Raw genomic sequence first — 14643 nt, 5'->3', positions numbered from 1 at the left:
AATTCTCCACTTTATCATCTTTCTGCCTTCTTTTTTGGACTGACACCATAAGTTAGTACTTAAGACAATGAAATTGTTGTTGTTGTTGTGTGCCATCAAGATGATTCCAGCTCATAGTGACCTGACATGACAGAGTAGAACTGCTACGTATGGTTTCCTAGGTGTAATCTTTATGGGAGCCAGATCTTTTCTCCCACCAGTGAAGGTTATCTGTTATAAAACAACACAAGTAAAAGTAAAAATTCTTACATGAATAAGCATATAACTTTTAGTCTCTGCACTTTCCCATATCAAAAAAATTATCTCAGCAATTTAATTTCTACAGTTAAACTTGCATGAAGATTTTTTTTTGATGAGTAAATCAGCACTGAAATTATGAATGTTTTTATACCCAGAAAATCATTCTAACTTTGTTCTGTCTTGATGTTTATAATGAATTCTAACAGTCACATTGAACCTAATCTTTCCTCTACAAATCTTTCTGATGGTTTTTGTCCAGAAACAGTAAAATGTGTGCCTACAAGACAGGAAACAATAGATCATTTTTTCCTAAAAAGCAAGTATCCAGTACATGAAAAATGCTTCAACACATAGTCTGTTTTTTCTTTAGAATTATCAAAATGCATTTTCTGGAGTATAGGAAGGGGGCTGTTCACATGAGAGAAACCTACAAGATGATGAAGAAAATAGAACTTCATTAGTTAAGTTCCTGGTTAACATACTGGGGATGTGAGGGGCAGGAAGGAGTATGAAGAACAGAGGCACACAGGCATTGTTCTTATTATAATTATTAACAGTTGGTAGATTGGAATGCTGATGGTCTAAAAACAGTAGTCATTGCTCTTGGCTGGAAGCCCGATTGCTTTATTTCTTAGACTCAATTTAGTTTCTTCACATAGTTATGAATAAAAAAGGCAATTAATATCCTTCCAGTGTCCTAATTATCCAAAAAGTGATATATTAGTAACTGACAAACTAACCCATTGCCATCGAGTCAATTCAACTCATGGTGACCCTATAGGACAGAGTAGAACTGCCCCATTTGGTTTCCAAGGAGCAGCTGGTAGATTTGAACAGTTGCCTTTTGGCTAGTAAACAAGCTCTTAACTACTGTGCCATGAGGGCACTGATATATTAGTACAACTCATTTTAAATTTCAGTTTCTTGGAGCAATAATTTTCACCAAAATATTTGTCCAAGATATGAGTATCCTTCCCTTATATAGTCTATAGTTTGTACTTGGCTCCAAAAGTATATTAGTTCACTCTACACTGGCATTCCACACTAGAAAATTATCTTCTTTGTTGAAATCATTTAAGCAATGTGAAAATAATGTTTATTGCTTTTTTTAATTGCAAAGGTCTTACATGCTGTCTATACATTAAAAAAAAAAAAAGACTAAGAGGAAATGCATCAAACAGTGCCTGACTTTAAAAAATTATGGTGAATCATTTTTATTTTAGTGCTGTTCTGTGTTTTATAAATTATTTTTGTAATGAACATATTTTTTACTATTTTCAGAGAATACATAAACTTTAGAAACTAATATATGCTTGTTGTAAAATATTTGAAATGTTTAGAAACATTTCAAATAGGATAGGAGCAAGTCACCCATACTTCATAATTTATTCTGTCCTTGGGTCCCAATCTCAGTAATTAGGGTTCTGCTTGTTCTTGGGACCACCCCCTCTACATGTTCTAGTTAAGACTTGTTCACTAGGCCAGAGACCCTCTCCTGGCAGCATGCTCCGTCCCATCTTTCCCTTTCAGCCAGGGCCCCAACTGTCTCTAGCTAATTGTCTGCTTGCTCTAAGTGCTACCTTTTTTTAAAAAAAAATTCTTCTCTCTTCCCTTTAATCCAGGTCCTAATGGTGAGCTACAGACTTCCACTTGCCATTGTTCATGGCAAATTTTAGAATTTCCCCTTGTTTTCTTCTACGTGGCTTGTATTTAATGCTTACACCAGTTTTTGCTTTAGTCCATAAAAATCTCACACTCTTCTGTCCTTCTATATGATCTTCTTTGATCTGGTCTTATTTTGCTGCTGAGAAAACACCTACTTTTCCTAAGATGCAGTATTCTCCTAAGATCGAGAATCCCCTCCTATAAAATGTGTTTTTACAAGCTGTCTTTAACTTTTCATTTCCCGAGTTTTTAAATTGACCATCACTCCATCTTATACATTGCTGTAGTAAAGAATGCTTTCTTCCATTATTTACTTTAGAGTTATTTTCAGCTTTTTTAAACACATACCTGTATCCCAAAAATCAAGAACAAAAAAGACTCGTTATAATTTCCCTGAGATTGTGTTCATATACCCTATAGAGATTTATCTAATTTTTTTTCCAGCTTCAGTAGCTTTTAAATGTTGAGATTTGCTTTAATGTCCCATTTGACTGATTTTCAATGTGCTGCCTAGTAAATTTTTCATGTTTCTTATTTTTTAAAATGTGCTTCATTCTCTCTTTGGATGAAATGAATCATGGTGATTTAACAAAACAGAACCAAGCAAAACTTTTCAATGACATTTTCTCAGATGTTTATTTAGAACTCTCTTAAATTTGTTTTCCTCCAGCATGGTTAAATTTTTTAGCAAGTATTACTCATACTCTTTATATATCCTAAGCACTTACAGGACTATTTAAAAAAAAAAAAAATCTCTTGCCATCGAGTCGATTCCAACTCCTAATTACCCTAAAGGACGGAGTAGAACTGCCCCACAGGGTTTCCAAGGAGCACCTGATGGGTATGAACTGGCGACCTTTTGGTTACCTGCAGTAGCTCTTAACCACTATGCCACCAGGGTTTCCAGGACTGACTATATATCACTTGAATTAAAGAAAATGGACATAGGGGATTAGATAAAATTCATCAATAATTTACTTAATCTTGAAAGATGTTGGTAAACTGATGTCCAAAAACAACTCTTGCCTAACTCTGCTTTCTAAGTTCACATGAATTTCTTACTTTTCTTGTGTTCAGAGCAAACTTTATTTTATCCCCAGCTAGTATTCTATTTATTGAGTTAGGAGAATTGATATTTTCCCCCACTAAGGAAAACAACAAATTGCCTGATGCAACTGCAAGTATACCTCGATTCCCTTCTTACTGTTTTAGCTAAAGCACAAACGCTATATTACACACACATACACATACACACACACACACGTGTACATGCCTGCTCACACACACAGCGCCCCACAACCCAGGTAGAAGAGGAGGCTCTGTCTGTGGAGATCTGATGGAAATCTTTATACCAAGGATCATTCAATTCACTTTAATGATATTGAAGATAACTTCTCTGCTAGGCAATAAAACAGAGGCAAAACCAAAAATCAAACCCGTTGCCATCAAGTTGATTCTGACTCATACCAACCCTATAGGACAGAGTAGAACTGCCCCATAGGTTATCCAAGGAGCGGCTGGTGGATTTGAACTACTGGTCTTTTGGTGAGCAGCCGAGCCCTTAAACCATTATTGGGTCAGGCAGTGATGAATAATACATGCACCTACCTCTCAAAGAACTCTCAACACTTCCTTGAACGACAAGACATCCCCATTATGAAATGAAACCAAGAGGTATCCTAGGCTCAGTTTATCTTTATTGAAAAAGTGATGAACCCAGTTGTTTTCTCCATATAACCCCCACTTGAATAATTCTCATAATTGACCAGACTTTAGACTCACTCAACATATAAGGAGCTCATGGTCACCAGACCCTCGCATAGTCTCGATCTAACTGTTCAGAATTAGAAAAATTTTTGGTGAGGCTTAACTCCCTGGCAGGGGATCTGCCAGTGCTGTTACCAAAAGCGTTACGGGAAAACACATAGTGAGGGGAATGTACTAATTAAAAAAAAAATGCTGTTATCATACCAAGGAATTGAAAAAATAATGCAAATTTGGTTATTTCAACACTGCAGGGAGATGTTCCCAAATGTTATTTACACATAATTAATACAAAATATAAATGCATTCTTTCTAACATTATCAGCTGAACTCCTACACAATTTATGTAAATATCCATTTATCATGCATTAGGCAGTTGTGTGAAGCTATCTGTAATGTAACCTCAGAGAGTGCTGGGCTTTCTCTCAGGAAGTACCTGCATAGTGGGATATGAAAAAGACTCAACCAATACAAGTCTTTTTTCTATCACCCTATGGTTGATTTTCAAAAATCCACCATCAGTACTGATAATTAGTATTCATTTAGTATTTTGTAGTTCATAGGATACTTCCATTACCATTATATAATTTGATCTTCAAAATAACGCCATGAGATGGGCCAGGCAGAGGATGCAAACAAGGCTTAGAATTTAAGTCTCTTTCTAGATCACAAGACTCATAAATGATAACGCACTCTTCATTTCACAAAAATGAATTTTACTCCTAGTATGTACCAGGGACAATGACAAGCACTGTTGAGGCACTAAGGAGAGAAAGATAGAAGACAGTTCCTGCCTAAAAAAGCATATATTTTAATACTATATGTTTTTTTGGGGGGTCTAAAAAAAAAAAATGCTAGGAATTAGCATAAACTCCCCAGAGAAGACAGAGGACCAAAGCTCAGGTCTCCTGCTACTTATTCAGTGGATTTTCCCTCTCCCAATGGCTTCTCTTTAGAAAGTTTTTCTATGTGCTATTAAAAAGTATCTTACTTTAAAAATTTTAAATATAAATTACCATGGGGGAGAGTCACATATAGCCTTTATCTCTACTAATGCTTCTGTATGAATTACTTCTTGATGTAGCTGCTGAAAGAAGAGCAGTTCCCTGCAGAATGGATTACAGAAGCATACCTTGGGGTTGGGCAGGGGTGCAGAGTCAGGGAGGGAGAAGAGTAAGGAAATGCATGCTGGAGTGGGATGGCACAAAGGAGTGGTGATGTTTCCGGAAGGTTAGGGTCAGCACTGAGAATACTTTCCATCTACTTCACAATCTTATCAAGAACTAATGTAGAATAAGGATAATAATATAATTTTACCTTTTTAAGCTAACATTTCCTGAGCACCCCTGTCATGCCAGAGGCTTGTTTGGGCTTTGAGGATAGATAGATATAACAGTGCGCAAGATGTTCACCCTCCCTACCCTCACAGAGAGTAAAGTATAACAGGGGAAATGTTCTCAAGTGCCCTCAAATTGGTTCCAACTCAGAGCGACCCAGTGTGCAACAGAACGAAACACTGCCCGGTCCTGTACCATCCTCACAATTGTTATGCTTGAGCCCATTGTTGCAGCCACTGTGTCAATCCATTTCATTGAAGATCTTCCTCTTTTTTGCTGATCATCTACTTTACCAAGCATGATGTCCTTTTCCAGGGACAGCTCCTTCCTGATAACATATCCAAAACATGTGAGACGAAATCTTGCCATCCTTGTTTCTAAGAAGCATTCTGGCTGTACTTCTTCCAAGACAGAGCTGTTCATTCTTCTGTCAGTTCGGTATATTCAATATTCTTCACCGACACCACAATTCAAAGGCATCCGTTCTTCTTTGGTCTTCCTTATTTATCATCCAGCTTTTGCATGCATATGAGGTGATTGAAACACCATGGTCTGGGTCAGGTGCACCTTAGTCCTCAAGGTGACATCATTGCTTTTAACACGTTAAAGAAGTCTTTTGCAGTAGATTTGCCCAATGCAACGTGTCTTTTGATTTTCTCCGCTTATCACAATGTTGCTTATTGGTCCAGTTGTGAGGGTTTTTGTTTTCTTTATGTTGAGGTATAATCCATACTGAAGGCTGTGGTCTTTGATCTTCATCAGTAAGTGCTTCAAGTCTTCTTCATTTTCAGCAAGCAAGGTTGTGTCATCTGCATATCACAGGTTGTCGATGAGTCTTCCTCCAATCCTGATGCTGTTTTCTTCTTCATATAGTCCAGCTTCTCGGACTATTTGTTCAGGGGAAGTAGACATTAGCAAGTCATTTTAATGAATGTGACTATGAAAGAAGCATGCACAACAGTGGAGCCCCCTCCAGTCTGGAAGATTAGAGAGTTCTTTGTCTTCCAATGACTGAATTGGGCCCGATAGCAAGAGAAAAGAACAAGTGAGCAGAGTTACAGTGCTTGCTGTCATCACTTAAATCAATAATCAAGGGGTTCCTTCAAAATAGCATTTTCAAGGTAAAGTGATAAAATGGTTTGTTTTACGTTGAAATTCTCCAGATTCACTGATTTGGCTTGCATTGGTAACTTCTCTCATCTTCACAGAAAATGCATGTTTTCAAGAAGACCTTGCAAGCATTGATCTACCCCATGTCCTCTACCACCCCGCACAATTTCGAGGTCTGGACGGCTACTGCACCCACCTACTGTTACGAGTGTGAAGGGCTCCTGTGGGGCATTGCCCGCCAAGGCATGAAGTGCTTGGAATGTGGAGTGAAGTGCCACGAAAAGTGTCAGGACCTCCTAAACGCTGACTGTTTGCAGAGTGAGTACTTGGTTAGGCTGAAGAATTGGCTTTACAATACCTGTTTTATTCCATTTATTTTGCGGTTAAACTTCTTTAATTCTTACTGTTTTTCAGCAAATCCTACCAGCCCACCTCCTGCCACGTACACAAAGAAACACATACTACCCATCATAGTCAAACAGTTGATTATGCATTCCTACATTGTGAAACTTACCCCTTTGCTGTGAGTTGATTCTGACTTGTAGCGAATCTATAGGACAGAGGAGAACTGCCTCATAGGGTTTCAAAGGCTATAATCTTTACAGAAGCAGACTGCTACATCTTTCTCCCATGGAGTGGCTGCCAGGTTTGAACCCTCGACATTTTGGCTAACAGCTGAGCGCTTTAACCACTGCATCATCAACCTACTCCTTAGTGTTAAACTCAGGAAAACCAAACCCATTTTTGTAGAGTCAATTCTGACTCATAGTCGACCCTATAGGACCCTATAGGACAGAGTAGAACTGTCCCATAGGGTTTCCAAGGAGCGGCTGGTGGCTTCAAACTGTCAATCTTTTGGTTAGCAGCCAAGCTCTTAACCACTGTGCCACCAGGGCTCCATTGTGGAACTAGGCCCTGTTAAAAATCCTCAGAATGAGCATGAGAAATGCAATTGCACTCTCATCAAGTTTTATACTCTTACCTTCAAATTGACTTGCAATCCACTTTTTCACTTTATCTCATAATGGCCCCATGTGGTAAGTGGGAATTTGTAAAATCATGCAGCCTAAACAGGGACCAAGGCACACCCTTGTAATTGCAGCAACTGGAATTATTTTCTAACCCTTACTGGGTGCCTATCTGACAGGAACCACGGTTCTTCCACAGCCCCTGCTCAGGCCATGGAATAAATAGGTTTTGGTTTGAATGTCAAAGCTGAATTTATTTACCAGATGTGTGACCTCAGACAAATTATTTAATTTCTGAAAGTTTTATTTTCCTTCACTAGATGAACAGGTATAATAAAATTTACCTAGGTATGTCATTGGAAGGACTAAGTCAAATAACAGGTGCTCAGCGAATATTAACAGCCTCCCTGTCCTCCGCTCTTTCACATTCCTGAATGCAAGCACGCCAGTTTGACCTTTATGACGAGTTAAATTTCCCACTTTTTTATAAGATGAGGTCCAGAAATATCAAAACTCCATACTCTAAAATTATCGACTTTTCACTGTTATGTTTGTTTGGCCATGCCTGTCAACCTCAAGAGAGCCTTAGTAGCTCAGTGGTTAAGAGCTCGGTTGTTAACCAAAACGTCGGAAAGGGGTTTGGTTTTTTGTTTTTGTTTTGGTTGACCTCAAAGCACTAAGCAACCACTGCAAATGGAATTTATATAAACATGGATCTTCATTTGAAAATAATGTTTTTTCACATCTAAACATTGTCCCCTCTATTTACTGTTTATATGATGCGCTCAATCTAAATATGTGAATTGGCTAAAATTGAGGGAGGCAGAGAAAAATGTCAAAATAAAGATTAAATCAGAAATATTGTCACACCTGGCTTGTTGTAGTCATGGTCAAATACATTTTATAGTTGTCTCCAACTGATTAGTATTCTCACTATACAATCAGATCAGATCGAGGTTGTGTTAAAGGTAATGAATACATTTACTTAGCAAAGGAAGTAGTATCCCTTCTTTGAAAAATAAAAATTATATTTTAGAATGACTACCTAAAGGAAGGGAGGTTGGCTCATTATTACTCACCCAATTTACTTGCAAAGTATCAAAATCAAAAATCCAATTTACTTGTTTAAAAAATGAATTGTAAATAGCCGTCTTAAAAAAAAAAGTCATATTAGAACTGTGAGGTTTGAGAAAATAAGAAAAACGTCATCTCAAAACAAATGGCTTGAATCTTTTAGAGAAAAAATTATGCAGATCATACCAAAGAAATGACCTCTTTCATCTTTCAGTCTTTCAGAGAGGAGAGCTGATACCCATTCATTCAACTTTAGAACCATTTTCATATGCATTATTTGATATTGGTTAAATAAATTAGGCAATCCAAATTTTTCATTGAGGTTATCCATTGAAATGCACATGTAAATTGGAAGAGTCAAAAATAGTGCAGAACAATGAGGGTGCTGTGTATGCCCCGGGAAGGGGGTATTTTCTTTAAAAACTCCTCCTCACTTTTCTGCTAAAATCTGCACTCTCACATTAAACGCAGAGGGTTTGCAGGTTTCTAAATTCAGCTTCACCACTTCCCACAATAACAGTTGCTGAAATTTTGTACTCTCCCTACAAACTCAGTGACTTTTTTAAAGAAAATTTTCTTATCATTTGGTTTAAGCCAGAAATTTGCAATGGAGACATCTTGTGTGAGGATACCTTAATGTATGCCAACACTGAAGAAAAGGAAAGAAAAAAAAAAAATTAAGAGAAATCAGAGCTAGAAGGCATAGCTAATTCAGCCTCCTGTAAATGTAAGAAGGTTCTATGATTTCCTTTTCCAAATGGTCATTCAGTCTCTGCTTGAATATCTCCAGGGAAAATTTAATACCTTGATTGGCATCTTAATTCAGCATTAGAAAATTCTAGCTATAAATTAAAATTTGAACCAAGGTCTTCCTCGGAGTAACTTTCACCCCTTAAACCAAATCTTACCACTGGAAAAAATATTTAATAAATCTTCTTACTTTGTATATGACAGTTTCCCAAATACTTAAAGATAATTTTTTAATTTTCTTCAGGCTTCTAGACCCCTCATTATTTTGCTGACTCTTTTCTGAAGATATTGCCTTTGTCATCACATGCACACAGAGAATTAAAGAAAAGAAAAAACAGAATGAACAAACAAAAAAAACACTCCACATGCGGTCTAACCAATTACCCGTGCAGAAGTGAGAGTATGTAAAGTTACTTCAAATTGATTTGAGTTTGGTATTTCATTCCCATCAAGTATTGGGTGTGTGACTTGCATACTTGCAGTCAAGTGGAATTAGATCAGGTAAATCTAAAAACCCACTCACTGCTTTCTTGTAGGTTTAGAGGTGCACGAAAATGCCAAATAGATACCCCAAACAGCCTCATCTCAACTCCTCTGTAGCTGATTTTACTTGGTGGTAAACCAAAAACCAAACCCATTGCCATCAAGTTGATTCCGACTCACAGTGACACTACAAGACAGGGTAGAACTGCCCCATAGGGTTTCCAAGGAGCAGCTGGTGGATTTGAACTGCCAGCCTCTTTGTTAGCCGCTAAATGCTTAACCACTGGTGCCACCAGGGCTCCTACCTGGTGGTAGTTCCTACATTTCACTGCCTTCCTGGCCCAAGGCTGATAGGAGGTGAGTAGGAGCAGAGGAGGTACAGGGAAACTGAGAGGGTAATCTTTGAGAAAAGAGAACTGATTTATTCTTCCCATCTTGGTTCCGAACCAGTGGCAGCACCAGAGTCCACCTGGTTTTTCTTAAATGAATTCATTTGTGCCCTGCCATTTACAAAGACACTCTTCTTTCTGGAAAAAGAAAAACACATATTGTTGTGGAATAATTGGCTAAAGAAGGAGCAGGTTCATGACCCTGAATAATAGTAATATAACCTATAGAAACCTGTTATAGCAGTTGCAGTGGCAGTTTTCCCCTAGGAAAAAGATAGGAACCATGTGTGTCGAATCTGGTGAGTGTTGTGTGTGTGCAGAATGAGACATAAATAAAAGAGAGATTATATGTAAAAATAATTTCCTTGATTTTCTTTTCAAAGTGAAAAAGAGACAACTATAGAAATTAGAAAAATGTGCAAATAATCACGCTACCTAACCCAACTGGTCTATACTTCCTTACACATCTCCAGAGAAGGAATCCCAGAGCCTCACTGAATAAACATTCTGCTTAATTATAATTCTTAACTGGAAATTTCAAGTACCTGCATAAGGTGAGAAAGCATTCTACCAAAAGTCCAGAGGAGCTGCATTTTGTAAGATGTGTTCTTTGCTTCTGTATTTTACCCACTGATGTTACATTAACCTTGTTGTTGTAGTTGTTAGGTGCCATCAGTCAATTCTGACTCATAGTGACTGTAAGTGACAGAGTAGAACTGCCCCATAGGGTTTTCTAGGCTGTAATCTTTACAGGAGCAGATCACCAGGTGTTTCTCCCGTACAGCCTCTGGGTGGGTTTGAATCACCAACCTTTCGGTTAGCAGCTGAGTGCTTAACAGTCCGACCACCAGGGCTCCTCATGTTAAAAAAAAAAAGATGTTAAGCTTAAAAAAAAAAAAAAAAAAACCAAACTCTTTGCTGTTAAGTTGATTCTGACTCATAGTGACCCTATAGGACAAAGTAGAACTGCCCCATAGAGTTTCCAAGGAGTCCCTGGTGGGTTTGAACTGCCGACCTTTTGGTTAGCAGTCATAGCACTTAACCACTACACCACCAGGGTTTCCATGTTAAGGTTGTATGTTCTAATATAAGCAACTGCAAATTCATAACATTAATAAAATTTTGTTAGTATACTCCTACCTGTAAATTAGATATTGATTCCTCTTTCTTTGTATTCCGAGTACCACATTCTGTAACCATGGTATTTTAAGACAGTCAGTTATTTTTATTTATTGAGCAGGCGACTGTGAATGGGAACTTTATTCTGGGTTTTCAGAGCTAGAAAGAAAGTAATATGTGTCTCTGGCCTCAACTTTACTTTCTAGAATTAACTCAGATGAACAGATGTGAACACAAATCAATCATGGAAACTCTTGACATTCTATTCTTTCAACTCCAATCATACAAAATACGTTTATGTAATGAATGCTTAGAAGTAGTACTCTGTGTATCTAGTGCTGTAGGGTAGGACCGTATTTTTTATTTTTCCAGAGCTTATCACACATGTAGTCACAACAGTTGCTCAATAAATGTTGGTTAAACAATTAATGAGGGCAAGAGAACTACAATTAGAAATGGCCTATAATGGTTTGAAGATCATCTTTCCATAAAAACAGACTATCAGGGGAGGCTTTGAGACCTTGAATCCAATCTACTGATTTTATTAACTTCTAGAAATTTAGTGTCTTGACAAAAAGAATCAAGTGGGTCACACAGGCAGGGTTAGAACACAGGTCTCTGAACTCCCAGCCTAGTGCTTTTTCTTAACTTATAAGGAAATATGTAAAGTTGGTCCTACAGGAAAAATGGGAAGTTGTTGAATTTTGCTTTTAGCATTTTCCTATGTGTTGCACCTGTGTTTTAGACATTCCAAACTGTCTAGACCTTGGCTTCTCAGAGATTCCTGTCATGATGACTCCTCAAGGGCTGCCCTCTATGGCCAATCCATCAATCTTGGAGTATACCCTCAAACACCAACACCTCTATCACAACATACTTAATGCATTGAAGTTCCAAAAAGATTAAGAGTGAAATGACCCAATAAATTAATCCTGGTAAAACCGGAATCAGTATTTAATAAGTTACCTGAACGCAATGGCCAGTTCCTAAACCTAAAGGAATGAACTTATAATGGAATATTCTCAGGTGTTGGGGTAGGCTAATAAAGGAGGATAAAGAGGGTGGGTGTATCTTACATAATAGCATATAACATATGCTATGAATATCAGTTTTTTTTTTTTTTTTGGTAGACTTGAACTACTTGAGAAAGATCTGGTTTCTAATTCCTGCCAGTAGGGAGATTTTTAAAAACCTCTCAGGGCATCACTTTCCTCATGTGTGAAAAGATAATAATGCTTGTCAATGCCCCCCAGCCAGAGATCACCAGGAACATACCTGCAGTTTGAAAAGTCGGGCTTATCACTCATTGTTGTGAGGGAGAATGCACGCCAGAGTTGAGCCATAGGGCGTCTCAGAGAAAGCAGAAGCTGAGTCTGGCCTGGGTGTTGTGTGGAAGTGAGGACATTCTATGACTGTCTTAATAAATGTTATCTAGAAAGAGGGAAGATGAGAGCGATGCTATAGCTACAGTTGCTAAAGAAGCAGCAACCATTCATATTAGCTGGGAAAGGGGATGTTTGGTATGTTACGGTTTGTACAGTGACCCTGTCTTTGTGCTTAGACAAAATTATGAAGTGATCTTATTTTGTCTCACTTCAGCATGGTCACAGGGTACCCTTGTCTGAGACTGATGTTCATGAGATTGCTGACATACAACAGGAGAATGACACGGCCCAGGTGGGAGCACCAGGTCAGCTTCTAACAGCACTGGGAATTCTTTGTAGGTGACAGCCAAGTTCATGGTGTCAGAGACTGTTTTTGCTTTATTGTGTGTAGAATAGTTTTTTTGTTTGTGTGTTTTTCTTTAAAAGAATATGAAGACAAGCTCTAACATTTTAAACATTGAATAAATGTATTTCTTCCTTCCATTTCTCCCTTTTTTCTCTTCTTCTCAAAGTCAATTTTTTTTTGAAAATTTAACACTTTATTGATTAGTCATTTGTTTACCTAATCATTATAGATAATTTTTGACCCTTTAGTGATTAAGAAGTCTCTAAAAAATCAATATGCTTATTAGAGGTAGTGGCTTTAACACGTAATAATGAGAATGTGTTCTTGATTTTGTATTTTTTAAATATGCAGACATTTCCTAAAGTTGTTTTAAATTTTTGCATTTAGTAATAATGGGATGATTGAATATAGTGGGGATAGCATAGGTAGAGGAAGAGAAAAGGTATTTGGTTTTGTTTTTTTTTGGCTTTGTTTATTGGCAATGAAGTCCTTTATAGAAGCTAGTAGTTCCTTGAAAGGTGGCTACCTGCCTACATTCTCCCACTGTCAATGGCTGGGCTGTCTTCAGGAGTGGGATTTGATACTATGTTAGATCTGTGCTCCCCCAGTTACCCTTAAACATAAGTCCTTTGTTGTTTGCAAGAAATCGTGTGAGGTGTGTGGCTTTGATTGTATAAGAAAAAGGAGACAGATGACTTATGGATTGGGGGAGTTGGGGGTCTACCCCTTGAAAAGATTGGAGGCATGTTTAAAAAAGAGGGTCGATTATCTTGAATGTAGAGCAACTAAAGAAAAGGGTGGAAAACACCAACTACATGCCCACCTACATGATTTCATAGGAAAGAAAAACAGAGAGGCACCAAAAGTAGACCCACCTACATGATCTTACTGCCAAAGAAAAGAAAAGCAGTAAAGACACATTTCTATGCTAGACATGGCTAGAGAGAGAAAGGAATATTCAGATGCCTCGTGTCGGACTCTCTGCATACATTCCATGGATGTTAACCACGTACCTCCTCTGGGTCCACCAGCCTCAGGCACAGACAACGGTTTACGGGTGTCCAAAAAGCAAATGATTTTCTCCAGTTTCTTTGAACTCTATTTTCTTTTATCTTTAAGAATTTCACTGGTCCCCATCAAAATAGCTATAGAATATCAGTGTTCTAAAGCATGTGACAGATCCTGTCCATGGGAGATTTTTCAAGGAGTTGCTTCATAGGTCAAGTAATTAAGAAGCTCAAACCCCTGAAATTCCCTGTTAGTGTGGAATTCTTTAATAAATGCCTATATCTTCACTTTTTTGACATTCTGAAATATATTTATTCAATTATTCTTATTGAAGCTATATGCATTGTCTCATTTAATCTTCTCAGTTACCCTATTAAGGAAGGCACTGCAATTGTTTTTCTTTTTTTTTCCAGAAGAGGAACCTAAGGCTTAGAGAGATAAAGTAACTATCCTAAGTTTCCATGGTTAGACCAAGATTCACATACAAGACTATCTGTTTTTATACCCAAAGCATCGTTAGCCACTATGGTCTTTTGCCATGTTTAAGAGATTTTCTTGATGTATTTCTTCCATTTATATTTGCATGTATTCTCTTTTTTTATGCTGATTATTAAATGCATGTATATGTTAAAAAAAACCCACTGCCATCGAGTCAATCCCTACTCATAGCAACCCTGTAGGACAGAGTAGAACTGCCCCATAGAGTTTCCAAGGAGTGCGTGGTGGATTTGAACTGCTGACCTTTTGGTTAGCAGACATAGCACTTAACCACTACGCCACCAGGGTTTTTTTTTATGTATACATGTATATATAGGCCAACCAAATTCTGCCTTCTAGTGATAGGCACATAGCCTTTTTTCTCCGAGAATTCCAAATCAGAAGCCAAGGGCCAAATATATTTTGTTCTCTGGCTAGGGTGTATTCCACAGCACGCTCATCATTTTACATTGAACTTAATCTTGCTTATCCCAGGATTGTGGTCTTAGTGTCAGAGTTTGCTAAAAG

The 14643-nt window shown here is 37.8% G+C and overlaps 1 protein-coding gene across 2 annotated transcripts in view; it reads left to right on the top strand.

Annotated features, from left to right (window-relative positions):
• Positions 1-14643, top strand: part of UNC13C (unc-13 homolog C) — a 633353-nt gene that overhangs the window by 223922 nt on the left and 394788 nt on the right. For both annotated transcript variants that reach the window (XM_064267528.1, XM_064267529.1), the window contains one exon: positions 6215-6434. In XM_064267528.1, coding sequence (XP_064123598.1) covers positions 6215-6434 — 220 coding nt within the window. The remainder of the gene's footprint in view (positions 1-6214; positions 6435-14643) is intronic.

The sequence above is a fragment of the Loxodonta africana genome, chromosome 13 (assembly GCF_030014295.1).
Source record: "Loxodonta africana isolate mLoxAfr1 chromosome 13, mLoxAfr1.hap2, whole genome shotgun sequence".
Classification (NCBI taxonomy): Eukaryota; Metazoa; Chordata; class Mammalia; order Proboscidea; family Elephantidae; genus Loxodonta; species Loxodonta africana.
This window is presented reverse-complemented; position numbering and strand designations above follow the sequence as displayed.